The sequence below is a fragment of the Garra rufa genome, chromosome 15 (genome assembly GCF_049309525.1).
Source record: "Garra rufa chromosome 15, GarRuf1.0, whole genome shotgun sequence".
NCBI classification, from domain to species: domain Eukaryota; kingdom Metazoa; phylum Chordata; class Actinopteri; order Cypriniformes; family Cyprinidae; genus Garra; species Garra rufa.
In genome coordinates, this window is record NC_133375.1 from 27253257 (window position 1) to 27270650 (window position 17394).

Consider the following 17394-nt stretch of genomic DNA (forward strand, 5'->3'; position numbering starts at 1 on the left):
AAATTTAGCTTTGCCATCACAAGAATAAATTACATCCTAAAATTTATTAAAGGTACAGTGTGTAGATTTTTGTGGCATCTAGTGGTGAGATTGTGAATTGCAACCAACGGCTCCCGTCCACCGCTCACCCCTCCCTTTACAGAAGCTATGGTGGCCCACACGGGATTAAGATGTCGTCGTTTTAGACAGCAAAGAGTAATTAGGTTTCTTTTAAAACGTAAATTAAGGAATTATATTTACTTAATAATTCAATAAAACAATGTTATTGTGAATATTACAGCTACATGTTCATCATTGTGTCAGTGTTTTTCCGCTAGAACAACAGTGATGAAACGCGATCTGTAGAGCAGTTTGTCCGTTTAGGGCTACTGTAGAAATAATACGGCGACTTCCATGTGAGGGGACCCGCGGTGTATGTAGATATAAACTGATAATTCTAAGGTAATAAAAACATAATGGTTCATTAAGTAAGGTCTTTATACACCCCTGAAAACATAGTTATGTATACTATATTGCATTTCTGTCTAGAGATCATCTTAAATATTACACATTGCACCTTTAAAGCAGAAACCAGTTATTTTAAATTGAATTACATTTAACATTATTACTGTTTTTGCTATATTTAATCAAATAAATGCAGCCTGGAGTGCACAAGATTTCATTCATAAATATTAAAAAACTCACAACCCCCAAACCTTGAACAATTGTGTATTTTACAAAGATCAGCAAATCTCCATAGCAACTGTGCATTTAAAACCATTTCTCTAACTGTTTCTGTCTGTTTCTTGGTCTTTTATTCTACTAAAGAAACAGTTTCTTTTGTTTCTGTGAATCAAATGCTGGTCAGGACTCAAAAAGGCTCCCAAACGCCGCCCGAGAGAAAGAGAATAAGAGGGAAAGCCGAAAAGGATTCGCAATAGATAAGAAACATTGACTTGTTCTTTTCGCTGCCTTTAATAAGAGTTTGTACCTTCAAGGCAGAGCGGCCCAGAATAATAATGGTTGAAGGAGAGAGGTCAACACCGCTGCACTTTAAAGCCTTAAGGTCAGTTCTGGCTCAAGCATCTGAGCAAAACGCCTGTCCGGAGTAGCAAACAGCAAATTATGAGCAGGGCTGGACTCCATTTTCTTCTCCGCTGCCTGCGCACGCTCAAGCCAAGATTAATCCTGCCATTACTCTTCACGAGTCTCACACCACACACATATGGAGCAGTAAAGACAAGGCACTAATTAAGCGACAGCGCGAGAGAACGAAAAAGAGAGAGAGTTTCCCTAAGCAGATCTGTAAGATGAGATTACTGACCTCAGATCAACAAGCAAACACTGACAGAAAAACCAATAAACACAAAGGAAAGATCAGTGTACGCAGAGGAGCCCAAGCGCTGCTGAGATGATGAATGAATGTGTATGTGTGTGAGTGTGTATAATGTGCTCTCACGCCACAACATGATTTGATGGTCAAAGCAATTTACGACTCGGCATACCAGAAAATTCATTAATACGTAAATTACACACAGATGAGAGAGCATGCAACTCAGAAAGAAATCTTGAACAACATTCACCCTCATGTTCCTCATTCTGGGTATGTTACCCACAATCCTCTTTGGCTTTGACCTTCACATCAATGCCCATTCACACCAAGAATCCTATAAAGATAACTGTATTAGCATCCACACCAATTCACATTATTGTCTGCCAATTTAAATGCTCAGCAGAATGGCTGTAAATGTTTGTATTGTTCATCAACTGGATAAAAATAGTTGTGAAAGTGATTCCAGCGATACTGTTTCTCTGTGCTATAATTGTTATTGTTTTGTTTTAATTTAGAACCATTTTTAAATTTATTGTTTTAGTGAAGACCTATGACGAACATTTTGCCGCACCTGCTAATGACCAATGACTTTAGAAAATTTCGTTAACGAAAACTATGACGGAAAGTATTTTTTCCCATTACTAAAATGAAATGACGACGAGATGACAATAAGGACTGCTGTACGTGCATCTACTATGCAAGCTTTTATGTGTGCGGTTGCCAGATATAAAGTGTGTAAATCCCCAAAACAGCTTCTCTGTTAAAAGGATACATTTTCTGCCTGGTGTTTTGCTTAATTTTTTCAATCTGGCAACCACACACTCACTCTATATTATGGGAGTGCCAATGATAATCTGAAAATACAGACAAACAAATAAGATGGAGTTTATTTGCGATTGTGGTTTCTTAATAAATGCACTTACTCAACTGCTGTTGTTTTAATAGAGAAACATCACTGCAATTTGAAGTTATTGGAATTACTATTAGGACTTTTTCTGTTAGTTTTTACCATAAATGTTATTGTTCATCAACTGGATAAAAATTGCTGCAAAAGTAATTCCAACAATGCTGTTTCTCTGTGCTATAATTGTTATTGTTGTGTTTAAATTTAGAACCACTTTTAAAACTATATAGTTTTAGTGAAGACCTACGACGGACATTTTGCCACACCTGCCAATGACCATTGACTTTAGAAAATGTTCCATGCCAATTAGTTTGAATTTCGTTAACGAAAAACTATGCCGAAAATTTTTTGTTGACAAGTATTTTTTGCCATTACTAAAACGAGACGATGATGAGATGACAATAAGGTCAATAAACAATAACTGTGACTTTATCAACATGCAATATTGTTGACGATAAAAGACTAAACTATTTATTAATATTTTAAATAAAAAATACACAAAAATCTCTTTTTATTTCCATCAAAAAAAAGACAAAATATTATTGCGGACTGCTGTACATGCCTCTACTAAGCAAGCTTTCATGTGTGCGGTTGCCAGATATCAAGAGTTCAAATCAAATCAAGCTTTTCTGTTAAAAGGATACATGCCCGGTGTTGTCTAAAAATACAAACAAATAAGCTGGAGTTTGTTTGTGATTGTGGTTTCTGAATAAAAGCAATTACTTAACTGCTCTTGGTTTAATAGAGAAACATCACTGCAGTTTGAAGTTATTGGAATTACCGTTTTTCTGTTATAATATTTTTTGTTTGTTTTTACCAGTTTTGGCTGTGAATTTTATCGTTCATCAACTGGATAAAATTTTTGGATAAGTAATTTCAACAATGCTTTTTCTCTGTGCTATAACTGTTAGTGTTTAAATTTAGAACCACTTTTAAAACAATATCGTTTTAGTGAAGACCTGCCAATGACTTTAGAAAATTTTTCATGCCAATTAGTGTTTTTTTGTTAACGAAAACTATGACAATTTTTTTCCCCATTACTAAAACGAGACTAGGACGAGATAACAATAAGGTCAATCAACAATAACTGTGACTATATCAACATGCAATATCATTGACGATTAAAGACTAAACCATTGTTTTTAATGAAAACTATACAAAAATCTTTTTATTTTTGTTCGAAAAAAAAGGAGACCAAATGTTATTGTGGAATGCTGTACATGCCTCTACTAAGCAAGCTTTCATGTGTGCGGTTGCCAGATATCAAAAGATCAAATCCCCAAAACAAGCTTTTCTGTTAAAAGGATACATGTCTGGTGTGTTTTTGCAATCTTTTATTTTTGTTTGTTTTTACCAGCTTTGGCTGTGAATGTTGTTGTTCATCAACTGGATAAAAATTGTTGTGAAAGTACTGTTTCTCTGTGCCATAATTGTTATAGCGGTGTTTAAATTTAGAACAACTTTCTAAATTATATTGTTTTAGAGACAAACATTTTGCCACACCTGCCAATGACTGATGACTTTAGAAAATGTACCTGCCAATTTGTGTGAATTTCATTTAAAAAAAACTATGATGAAAAACGTTTGTTGACTAGTTTTTTTTTTTTTTCAATGACTAAAATGAGACGATGACGAGACGACAATAAGGTCAATAAACGATAAACTGTGATTATATCAACATGCAATATATCATTGACGTTAAAAGACGAGACTAAAATGTATTTTATTCAAATCCCCAAAACAGAGCTTTTCTGTTAAAAGTATACATGTTTTGTTTATTTTTTATAATCTGGCAACCATGCGTATATGCTCGCTCTTCATCATGGAAGTGCCTGAAAATGATGACCTGAAAAAACACCAATAAACAAGTATGCTGAAGTTTCATTTCAAGTTTGCAAAAATATCACTGTATTTAACAGTATACAACAGTACAAGTTTCATTTATTATTATTTTACATAAAAAACAGTAAAATTACAGTGTTAATATTTATGTTTTTCCTTTGCTTTCAAACATTATAGAGATTTTACTTTGGTGAAAAAACTCTTTTGAAATGCCTCTCTTTTGTTATTAAGAGATGAGTCTGATTTATTGAGATCAGAAGAAGAATGCGGAAAGCTTTTATACACAATTATTGTTTTTCAATGAATAATTTAATAATAGAATAATGCAAAATCTGAACTAGCTCAACTAATTAAAGGTTTTAATTCGTTCCATAGATCTTTACTGTGGTTATTTCAGTAGTAAAAAAAAGAAACTTTTATACATAAGGGTATATATAATATTATTAAAATAACTAGTGTGTTTAATAAATTCATGCTAGTGGATCTAAAGCATTTTTTGTGTAGCACACCAGAATCTGTCATCTGATAGATAAATGATTCATGTTGAGTATGCTGTATTACATAACTGCAGGGAAATGGAGTAAATAAAACTGAGTTCCATTCCAAAAACAGCAGGAACCGTGATGCACAATTCAATGTCATACTGCATACATGCATACTGCTGAAAGCTGAAAGCCTCAAAAGCTATCAAAGCATTTCAGTCATTTTTAGGAAGGATGGCTATCTGGAATGTTCTATCTGTCCCTGTGTTTGGCAAGCTCTCAGGAATGTGGTTAATGTTACCCACACACGGCCAACTGCTGATCAGGAACAAAATGTGAGCACTGTGAAGGAATACCACCGTTGTCTTTTCTTACAGAGAAAAGATTTCGTTTTGCCTACGTGAGGATGTTCAAATCTCTCTCATATTGAAGTCTTCAGTAGAAAATTAATTGGTTAACCAAGCATAAAGCCGGTTTGATGGAATCATATTTCAGCAGAAAGCTCCCCATTGAAGGCAATTATGGAACAGTGCGGCGAGGGCCGTGGGGGGCTGAAACCTTCACCGACGCTGAATTTAGTCTGAAATGCTGTCTGGTTTCAAGGTCACGACTTAAATCTCAAACTGGGCATCAAGTTTCAAAGAGGCCAGATTGATTACAACATTTAGGAGCTTCTGAAGGTTCTGAGTATGAAAAATCAGTAACTGCTGGATCAAAGCAAGTCAAACTCCTACTGACCCCCATGAGCTGGCTATTTTTACCTCAAAAGTGTCCATGAGACGACTCGGCATGCTTCTTGGACAGACTCTGGGCCAGACTCGTCTATTTTCTCTCCATCATACTCCTCTACTACTGCTATCTGCCAAACCCTATACCACTTTATCATTACTGTTCATGTCCAATCAAATGTGATGTCAATCAAATCTCCATAGAGACATCAGAAGCTTCAGCACATGTTCTCTCAATTCATTTTGACTTGACAATTCTGATTGAGTTTCAGCCTAGTGTTTCGTTTCGCTGTATTGGAAAATGACTACTGTTCATAATTTTACTAATGTATTTTTTTTTTTTTTTATAACATTCTTGAATTTTGCAGAAATAAAATGTTTTTACTGCTTTATATTTTGGGTCATTCAAAAGTTAAAAATTAAATTAATACTTTCATTCAAGGACACATTAAATTGATTAAAGAGTAAAGACATTTCTAATGTTAAAATCATTTTTATTTCTAATAAATTCTTTTGAACTTTTCCTGAATGAAATGCATCAAGGTTTCCACAAAAATATTTTGCTGCAATAGCCGTTTTCAACATTGCTAATAATAAGAGCCATTACTAACTAAGCCTTAAATCAGAATTATATCAGAATGATTTCTGAAGACTAAGGTAATGGCTGATGAAAATTTTCCATCACATGAATAAATTACATTTTATAATGTAATAAAGTAAAAAGAAGTTATTTGAAATGGTAATAATATTTTACAATATTATATTTTTACTGTAATTTTAATCAAATAAATGCAGCCTTGGCGAACATAAGAGTCTTATTTAAAGGATTAGTTCACTTCCAGAAAAAAAATATTCTGATGATTTACTCGCCCCATGTCATCCAAGATGTTCACGTCTTTCTTTCTTCAGTCCAAAATAAATGAAGATTTTTGAAGTAAAATTTGTGGTTAAAAGTTTGGGATCAGTAAGACTTGTAATGTTTTTTAAAGAAGTCTTACACTCATCAAGACTGCATTTATTTGATCAAAAATATAGAAAAAATCAGCAATACTGCACAGTTTTATTACAATATAAAATAATGGTTTCTATTTTAATATACATTAAAAAAAAAAAATTTCCTGTGATGAAAAGCTGAATTTTTCATCAGCCATTACTTCAGAAATCATTCTAATATGCTGATTTATTATTAGAATTATCACTGCTGGCAACATTTGTGCTAGCAAATATTTTTTTGAAACCTGTGATACTTTTTTCAGGATTGTTTGATGAATAAAAAGTTAAAAAAGAACATAATTTATTCAAAATATAAATATTTTCTAACAATATAAGTCTTTGCTATCACTTTTTATCAGTTTAACACATCCTTGCTGAATAAAAGTAATAGTTTCTTTCAAAAAAAAAGAAAGAATAAAAATTTACTGACTCCAAACTTTTGAACAGTTATGTATACTGTTAGAAAAGGTTTCTATTTTAAATAAATGCTGTTATTTTCAACTTTTTACTCATCAAAGAATCCTGAAAAAAGTATCACAGGTTCCAAAAAAAAATATTAAGTAACAACTGTTTCCAGCACTGATAATAAATCTGCATATTAAAATTATTTCTAAAGGATCATGTGACACTGAAGAGATTTTTAATGTATATAAAAATAGAAGAACATTATTTTACATCACAATAATATTTCACAATATTATTTTTTTCTTTATTTTTTGATCAAATAAACGCAGCCTTGATGAGCATTAGAAAAGTATTTAAAATACATTAAAAAAAAATTCTTACTGGTCCCAAACCTTTTTTTTTTGGACATTCAACCAACTGATCGCCATTGAAGTCCATTATACTGTATGGAGAAAAATCCTAGAATGTTTTTTCTCAAAAATCTTAATTTCTTTTCAACTGAAGAAAGAAATAGATGAACATCTTGGATGACATAGATGTAAGTAAATTATCAGAAAATTTTTATTCTTGAAGTGAACCAATTCTTTAATAACATCCAAAAATCATAGCAATTCCAAGCTTATGACCAGTAACCAGTTTACACTACTGAATATATATATTTACCCAAACATGCAACATTGAAAAAGTAAATAAATCAAAATCATGGGTCTCTTTCAATATGGTAATTTCACCCAAGCCATGGCAGAGTGCATTGATCCCGCCAGATTTCCTTCTGTTTGCTATGTGTTGAATGTGAAAGGATGGCTTTATTGGTATATCCGTATTCTCTGTGTGCAAAGTCTCTTAGAGCGAATGGCTATGCAAACAACTCTTTGCGTAGCAGCTGATATGGACTCATAGGATTCGCTGGTGCACAGAGCGCTATAATTTCTATCACTTCTCTTAGTTCCTATACCAACAGAGCCTGTGTTTGGACTAACATGATATATTGCATTTCAGCACAAATGAATGCCTCGTCACGCTAAATAAACGATCCCTGCTTGACCTCAATAAGTCACAGTGTATGTAAAACATCCAGTTAGCTTCCAGAACTCTCTGTGGCAGTTTATGTGTCCCTGGTGTCCATATTGCTGTCACGCATAGTTAGCAATTACACTGTCCAATTACATTTCTAAACTATCTGAGACTTGTAATTAGCATGTAAGCTAAAGTTCCCCTGTCTGCTTGCTCTGATGTGGCGTTATGGGAACTCGAGCGCAAGTCATTATCACAGGCAAAAACACGGACCAGAAACTCAAACTCAAAGACTAAGGGTCTGGGGACAAAGTTTTCACTTACTCAAACAAGGGCTGGGTGATAGCAAAAATTCACAAATGTGTGATATTTTTTTTTTAGCTTTTTAAAACCATGAAAAATGAAAAGCAAAATAGCAGGCTTATCGTTCGGCTTTAAAAAAAAAAGTAAACTTTAGTAACAAAAATAATGTTAATTTGTTTAATTTTACTGAATTTTAAACCCATCATTTGTATTATCAATCAAAATAATGATTTCTGAAGACTATGAGATTTTTCATATATTAAAATGAAAAAAAGTTTTCGTAAAATAAAATGTAGTTAAATATTGATAAAATATTGATTACATTTCATTATTTCTAGTGTTCATGTAGTGAAAAATAGCAAAGAAAACATTTTTTTGTGTTTCAGTTTTTGCATTAAACATATATTTATTTTTGGTAAAAAAAAAAAAAATAATTAAAAAAATTAATCTAACAAATAAATATTAAAATACATATTAAATATTGCAAAAACCCTGAAAAATATACACAACCATTCAAAAGTTCGGGATCAGTAAGATTTTTACTGATTTTTAAAGAAGACTTTTCTGCTCACCAAGGCTGTGTTTGTTTGATTCAAAATACAGACAAAAAAAAAACAGAAATAATGTGAAATATTATTGCAATTTAAAATGGTGGTTTTCTATTTTAATATATTTTAAAATCGAATTTATTCCTGTGATGCAAAGCTGAATTTTTGGCATCATTATGCCAATCTTCAGTGTCACATGATCCTTCAGAAATCTCTAGAAAATAAATCAAGAAATTCTAATATGATGATTTATTATAATTTGTGATACTTTCATATTTTATGAATTTAATACATCCTTGCTGAATAAAAGTATTCATTTCTTTCAAACAAAGACAGAAAAAAATCACTGACCCCAAACTTTGAACATTAGTGTTTGTTACAAAAGATTTATATTTTAAATAAATGCCGTTCTTTTTAAAGTTTTATTCATCAAAGAATCCTGAAGAAAGTATCACAGTTTCCAAAAAAATGTTAAGCAGCACAACTGTTTCCAACATTGATAATAAATCAGCATCTTAGAATGATTTCTGAAGGAACATTTGACACTGAAGACCGCAATGAAGAAAATTTAGCTTTGCATCACAGAAATAAATTCTATTTTAAAGTACATTCAAATATAAAACCACTTTAAATTGCAATATTTCACATTGTTACAGTTTTTTCTGCATTTTTAATCAAATAAACGCAGCCTTGATGAGCAGAAAAGACTTCTTTAAAAAGCATTAAAAGTCCTACTGATCTCAAACTTTTAAATGGCAGTGTATATTTTTCTAGCTTTACCGCCCATGCCTTAATTCAAATGTACAACCAATCATAAATGAAACTCAAGCGCAACGTGAGTAGATTAAATATTATTACAATCTGAGGAAGGGCCAGAGATGGATAATGAATGAATATAAGTTTCTGAGCCATTACAGTTAGCTGCCACCTCTGCTGCGAGCAGATTCACAAGAGCAGATTAGTGGAAAAATTATGACATAATTTGATTGTAATAAATTTAATGGTTTTCTTTCCTCTTGAGTGGATGAATAATGGACTGATGCCACCAGCATCTCCCCCAGGACAGCTGTTTGGCTGAATCGTGAAATGTCATATTTCTACATTCTGTTTACTCCCATTAAATCCAAAATGCCAAGACAATGCTCAGATCAGATCCAACAAATACTACAGCGAACGCCAAACAGCAACCTGAGGAATGATCCAAATTTTAATCCAATAATTATGCTGATTGGCAGAATGAAGCCAGTGAGCGGATTAAATCGGTTGAAATGGAGATCGCCTTGCAAATACATGCAAAGAAGAAGTGGAACTGTGCAAAAAAACTGAACTAAATTGATTTGTGAAAGATATGTGGATTTGTTCAGAATCTAAACACGTTTTTATTCAATGGCAAAGACTAGAATATTTTCAAATGCAATTTTACGGTTTGTCAAACAAATGTTCTGGTGAAAATGAACGTTAATGCCCCCACTTAGTCATTTATGCACAAATAATCCGTTAAAAACATCTAGTTCCTCATCAGGGTTCAGCTGAGCCTAGGTAAACTGGTTTAAACCGCCTTTGAAGTAAACAAGAAACCGCTTGCTATCCTTTTCGTAATGGACTATAACAGACTGTGCCCATGCTGGATGACTTATATGTGTGTGTGTTTTATAGTAGGTCAAGTAAGTACAGTCAAGTGGCACTTTAACACAGTAAACAACAAAAATGTGCACACACACACACACACACCAACCGAAACTCTAGCTGTGTCTAATACAGAACATTGCTTGGAGGGGAGGATCAGCTGTTATTATGGATGAAAAGATCTGCATTGCATCTGTACTGCAGGGATCTTCCAAACTAAAGTTTGCAGATAAAAGAGCCTCAACAGCCACAGGCATTTAAAGACCCATTACTAAAATCCCTCACAACAACTGTGTACACGACCCACAGGCTCAATAAACCATCCGCGCATGCAGTACGTACAAGCTTAAACAACGGAAACCATGCGCTTCTTCATTACTAAATATGTAGTTTCATTAGTTAGAGGCATTGACTTCCTCTCAGGCCAAACCTAGACGTCCTGGATGTTTGGAGAAATCCTTAGAGTCCTTTTAAACTCATATAAAAGTGTTTACTGTTCATTTTAAAGAAGTGTGTGGAAGAAAAAAGGAGAGGGAGAGAGACATGGCCCTGGAGGGCTAGCAGGGACTGTTGGTCTTGTGCCATGACGGATAAATTTGAGGCTTTATAGAAGCGGTATTGATTGAACAAAAGCGCTACATGAGCGTGTGTGTGTGTGTGTTTCAGGTGTTCCACTCATGCCCTGTTAGACAGGCAGTGCTTAGGGGTACAGGGCATTCGGCTGCCATGGTGACTCAACTTGGATAAACAACACTGACTGTGCACTCTTAATAATACAGGTTCAAAAATGGGCTTTACGCAGTCATTTCATAAAACATCCATTTTGGGTTTCACAAAGAACCTTCAGTGAACAGACAGAAGCATTTTTGCTTAGTGTAAAGAACATTGTAATAATCTGAAGAGCCTTTTTTTTTACTATAAAGAACATTTTGTGCAATGGAAAAGTTCCTTGGATGTGAACGGTTCTTTTGGGAATTGCACAGCCCTGCATCTTGAAAAATAAAATTTTGCTGATTTGCCAAAAAAAAAATATAAATATAATATTACCTCATTTGATTCTGCTGGTTTCAAAAATATCAACATAAATGTCCCATCAGGTACAGTTTTGTCCTGCAAATAAAAATGAATATATTTTTTGTAACTACATATTTGCTGCAGTGTTTCCCCTACCATTATCTTAGGGGGGCGTGACTTAGATCATTCATTTCAATCAATTCACTGGCAAAAACCAGATTACGATTTTCGAATTTCGATATCCTTTGTAACGATTTTAAAAAGCACGTAGTGATGGGTGAAACTGAGCTTTGAGACTGAATCAGTTAAACCATTGCATTGCAAAATGATTTACTATTTCAAAGTGCTCCAATCAGATTGCAAATCCTTTGATTTAGATTGGATCTTCACATATCGCAAATTATTTGTTTCAGATCAGGACTTCAAATCGCGTATCGCATGTAAGTTGATTCAGGACTGCAGAGCGCGTATTGCAAATAATTTGATTTAGATCAGAACGGGATTGTGAATCATTTAGTGAATTGAATTATTCAAATCAAATGATTCGCAATAGAGCATGGATCGTGAATAATTTGATTTAGATCGGAACTTTGGAGCGGGTTTGCGAATCTTTTGCTTTAGATCAGGACTTCGGAGCGGGTTTGCGAATCTTTTGCTTTAGATCGGGACTTCGGTGCAGGTTCACGAATCATTTGCTTCACATCAGGATTTCGGAGTGATTTTGTGAAACTTTTTTTTTATTTTTTTATTACATCAAACTATTAATACAGTGCAGTTATTAAAAAAATAAAGTATACACAAACACAAATCCCTTAAAAAAATAACAGTGGTTTTACTATAGTAAAAGTGTGTCATGACTCTGGGCTGCGGGTTCTCCCTCAGCCTCCTGGGGTCGCTGTTTTCCCTTCCCGGCACTGCACTTCCCTGATTGTTCACCTGTCCTGATTGTCACTCGTGTTTTCCAGCTGTTCACTATTATCACAGTCTTTATAATCCCCACTTTCCCCCCACGCTGGTGAGTCTGCATTGCTTTCTGTGTCTTTTGTCTTGCATGTAATTTTGTGTTCCTGATCCTGGCCTTAGACCTTGTTTCATGTTTTGTTCAGTTTATGGTTCAGTTTATGTTTAGTTTGCCGTGTTGGCCTTTTGGTTTGTTTTGTTATTATTTTCATTAAAAATATCTTCCCCTGCATTTGGACCCAGATCTCCTCAATCCGAACGTGACAAAGTGTAGTATACTTTGTTATACTTTAGTAGTAATACTTTGCATGTGCTTCACTTTATTTTCGCCTTTTTCTTATTAGTATATTTTTATCTATTTTCTCTCTTTTAGATTTGAAATGGAAGACATTGTTCAATAAGTGAGATTTCTGATTGAAGTCCTTAAAAGTAAAAAAAGTAGTGCTTAAAAGTCCTGGAATTTCATTTTACAGTTTCTGTACGAACCCTGAATTAGCTAATGTAAGCTAATGAACCTTATTGTAAAGTGTTACCTGTTTTATGAGAGAGTGTAACATCCTAGTGCAAAACAGACACTATTTTTGCAATCAGCACCCCAGAATTATTAAGAAACAAGTATTGGTTTTATTTCAGCAATTATGATGTAGGGCAGTGTTACAGATGCCAACAAAAGAAACTTTATTTTTTTTAAAGTGTGTGCATCCCGAGAGTCTGTACGTAAAATATCTCTGCTTTATAACTTCTTCGATCTGTCAGGATGCTATATAATATTTTTCTTGACTCTGATCAAGGCTTTGAAGACACTCATTGAATGTACATATGCTAATACTGACAATTCCCCCTGTGAAAAGGCAGAAGTTACATAACCAGAATTTGTCGAGCTCTACTTTTTAAACACGCCGTCTCAATTTTATCTATGCCTTTGAAGTAGTCAAAACCTGAGAATGTCTATCGAAGAATTGAGTGAAATCGAAGAATTTCTTTTTTTGTTGGCCTTTCAAAACTCCTGATTAAGATACTTCGGCTTTACTGACATTTGCGCCATTAGCCGTGGTATGGAGTTGTTTGTGGCTTATTGAACCCTTGAAGATGTTGTTACATAACAGTTTAAGAGGGGGTGGGAGCAATCAAATCGTCCTGCCATTATATCAGACCATCAAGAGCGTCAAATGGAGAGGAGAAGCACTCCTCGCACTAACCAGGCATGCATTACTGTGTGAGCTTACATCCGGCAAGAAAAAGTGGTATAAAAATGACAGAAGTGTCATGCTATTACACGCTACAGTGTACATGGTAATGAGATAGTTGTGTGCTGCCATTTAAGACATTGACGGCTGTACAGTTTGCACTTAGAGAACCACGTCTGACAGGGAGAAGAAGAAAATGTAAAAGTAGGATCAAATTAAGTCATTTAAACATTTCAGAAAAAATAAAATTTACCCAACGGCTTGTGTCAAAGCAGAGACGAGCTAATTCTTTCCAGTGACAGAGCCCGTAATGAACCAGCTGCTGTTCAGGTCAGCACACGGGCTGATATTCCCCACATTCCCATATCACTGTTTACTCTCCTAACGGCTTCCAGGTCAGTGAACTGGACACTGAGATACATGCCCAGTCTGTGGCACATGAGGGACCATTCGCCAGGCTGAAAGCATCAGCATAATCTGCAAGGTACACCAGAGAATCAATGCTCTCGAGAGAACGACGGAGCGTGAGAGGATGCATAACCTTGATGTGAAGATATTAAAGTAGTTGATAGAGCAATTAAGAGATGCGGCTAATGATCTTCATCAAGGCTATTCAGCCTGCTCGCAATAGTGAGGAATTTTCTAAACTGCTAAAGGGAGATTCCCCACCGTCTCGTAACTTGGCAGCGGATCCACCTTAGACCTTGCCGGAGTGCAACAAACCATGTGCCTTATTGCCACTGTGTATTGTAAAACTAAAAAAGAATGTATATATATATATATATATATATATATATATATATATATATATATATATATATATATATATATATATAATGCATGGGTGAAGCTAGAATCATAGTTAGTTGTGTTGTTTAGCAGCAGATTACCACGATGTGAAAAAAAAAAAAATCCCTCTGGTTTCCCAGCAATTTCATACTTAATTTTCTCCTTATCTAACAAACTGTTTAACTCCAATAGCCACGGCTCACACGTATGCACAATCGTACTGAATTTTTACCCAAACTTTCATTCATACTGATGCTTTAAATCAAAGCAGCACAGAAGAGCCACTAATAAAACAAGATGAGATACATTTACTTCAATCCACATTTTTTGAGTAAGCCTAACTTACCAAGCTGTATTTTTTTGCATATAGTTGGACGATCAGTCTGAGACCAGTTGCATAGCCATTATGTTAAGACTAGTCTGACCAACTAGTAGTTAGTCAAGGGGAAGACCAATCTATGTTTTTAAGTAACTGACATATGTCATATGATCAGTCATAAAAGAAAAAAAATCTAGACTAAGTAATTTTCCTGACAAAATAACTTGACTGACTACTCTCAATCAGCCACTAGACAGTATGAGATGGCTTTTATAAAGTAAGAACACAACTAAACAGAACATGCAACAATATAATATGTAAAACATGCACTTTTATCGAATTTGACTATGGTAAGACTAAGTTCTGAAGAACCCGTGCATGCAAGATGTTGCAGCATCCTACATCAGGTAGAGAATGAACAATGATGCTCGCCTGACTCCATCGCCAATCCCACCTTAAACATGCCCTCCACATTATGCCTCTGGAACAGCTGCTAAACAAATGTAAATGGCAAGGACAGCTGTCAAATTCTTCTACTTTGAATAATGAAACATGTAGTTGCTCAGTTGTACATCTTCTCTGGAATGGGGGTCTTAAGTATTAGAAAACTAGAGACTAGAGACTAATGAACATTTGATTGAAAAGTACTTCCTTTTTATGGCTCTTACTCATGAGCTGTTGTAATTCTTGAGCGAAGAGTATTACTTAAGAATTTGGCTGACGTTTTTGTCCATGCAGCATGTATAATAAAGATTTGTTTTGTATTGAACCCTACTCTTGCTATATATGTACAGTAAGTGCTAAGAGCTCCTGTTAACACTAAATAAATCCCTGGCCATTACAGCTCTTCTAATTCTGACTCAACCTGACTTTCCGCTGGCAAATAGCTGACCATTTGAACCTTATGATCAAAATGTCACTCTAACAGTGAGAGATGTGATTCATAAAATGACATAAATGTCTTGACCGCACAGAAAATGTTCTGGCATGGTGTACTGTGGTATGTGAGGGTGTGTTTAGCTGATACTCGACCTAATTTGCGCGCGTCGAGTCTTTGGTTATCGCTTCGCGGTTATTTGGCGACCCCTAGCGAGCGCCGAGCGACTAACTTCAACTCGATTCGCAATCTTGTTAATTACGAGCCCTCTAGTTCTTCATACCAACCAGCATCACTTAAAACGTTTCCTCGGGAATATTATGAACGCTAAGCTGTGAGGTTTAAGTAAGACATCACGTTGAAAACAAGTGAAGTGAAAACAGCATGACGCGCATCAACTTGCCACAAAACTCTTCACAGATGACAGGATTTTGGCAATGGGCGTTTAATGCATTCAGCCGTTAGCTGAGAGATCTCAAAAGGGATATTTATTACCTGCGTGTGACACACCGTTTCAGCCACATTTTTCCAGACAACAATTCCGAATCAGTCCTCCTGGTATTCGTCCATTTATGCGTTCCAACAAACGTCGACGCTCGAACGTGATGGTCACCTTAAGTTAGACACCTTACTCCAAATGTTACGGATGCTAGCATTCTAATGTTATATATCCCGAGAAACAGAAAGCTTGAAATAGCTCCACGTCTCTCCAGAGCGCACCAAACGAGGACTAGGCGAAATATTCACGAAAAACAAGGACGCGTCTTGTCCCCTTTTTTTAGTTGCTCGCTGTTTTTCTCCTCAGAAGTGCGCACGGATGTGCAGCGGCAGCGTGGGCAGCTGGACGGTTCAGTTGCTTCTCAACAGCCGCCTTCTTTAAAATTCACAAGTTCGTCTTGATTATACTCCACTGGACAAAAAAAAGTCAAGAAGCTATGGGAACCAGGCGGCAAGGTGACAGCGTCAACATCGCCCGTGCGCTGCGCTCGCGGTCACCGCGCACTTTCTCTACATTGTTATTAGACCGAGCGCAGGCAAAAACGCAAGATAAAACATCGAGATTTCCGTGGCGCAAAACCATGTCCTACATCGGCTGAAGAAGCTCTTCGATAGTTCTCGCAATGTTTTTAGAGCTCAAATAAATCAGTGACGCGAAAAAAAAAACCAAGAAGAGTGAAGAATGAAACACCACTTCACGGACGCGCGTGATGAGTGGAGCGCGTGAAAGCGACGCTCGTCATTTGGATAGATAGATAGATAGTGTTATCACCACTGTGCGCGCTATCCACCCTCACTCCCTCTCTCTCTCTCTCACATACTCTCTCTCCTTTCCTCCTCCGTCTGACTAACAACCTGCCAGTCCTGCTTTAGATGACAAACCCGTGACGTCATTTTAAAGTAAAATATGTTACATTTTACACATCCTTCCCCCTGTTTCCCTCAGAGGAGTTCATCCGAACCCAATTCTATCCCTATCTCTGCTCGCCGAGATAAATCAGTCTGCATATGGGCTATGAAAAGCTCAACCAGTGTACAGCACTTTCCACTAAGGGGAAGATCAGTTTCTCATCCCAAGGTTAATACAGTGTCTAGTGGGTTTACTGAAGCAATAGAGCCATATCCTGCAAATTACATGAGAGCGTAATGCCACATTTTTCTTCCCTGTGAAACACAAACTCTTTTTTTGTTGTTAAGATGATTGATCTTCCACTCCAATTTACCATATAGGAAGAAGAAAGAGACAGCAGTGGCGTTGACTAATGTTGAATTCCTGTTTATTTCACAGGGATGGCTTTAGCCGGCTGAAAATGAATAAAAACTCTGGCTGTAGTCTGTCAGGCAGCAGGAAAGCTCATTAAGCCGGTGCGTTTGAGAGCTGGGCTTTGTGAAAACAGCTCTGATGAAGAAAATACATTCCTGAAGAACGCTAGCGTGTGTGGAGGTTATGAAGTGTCGCGTTTTGCCTTCATTGTGGGGACCAAACAGTCCCCGCAAGGATAGTTAAACCTATCACACACATTGTGGTGACCATCTAACGGCCCCCAAGAGAAAACAGCTTAATAAACACAATAAATAATGTCTAAAAATATA

At 35.7% G+C, this 17394-nt stretch overlaps 1 protein-coding gene across 1 annotated transcript in view; it reads right to left on the reverse strand.

Annotated features, from left to right (window-relative positions):
• Positions 1–16596, reverse strand: part of ajap1 (adherens junctions associated protein 1) — a 90206-nt gene extending 73610 nt beyond the window's left edge. Inside the window, exon 1 of the mRNA XM_073819190.1 lies at positions 15799–16596. Coding sequence (XP_073675291.1) covers positions 15799–15827 — 29 coding nt within the window. The 5' untranslated portion in view covers positions 15828–16596. The remainder of the gene's footprint in view (positions 1–15798) is intronic.
• Positions 16597–17394: the final 798 nt, after the last annotated feature.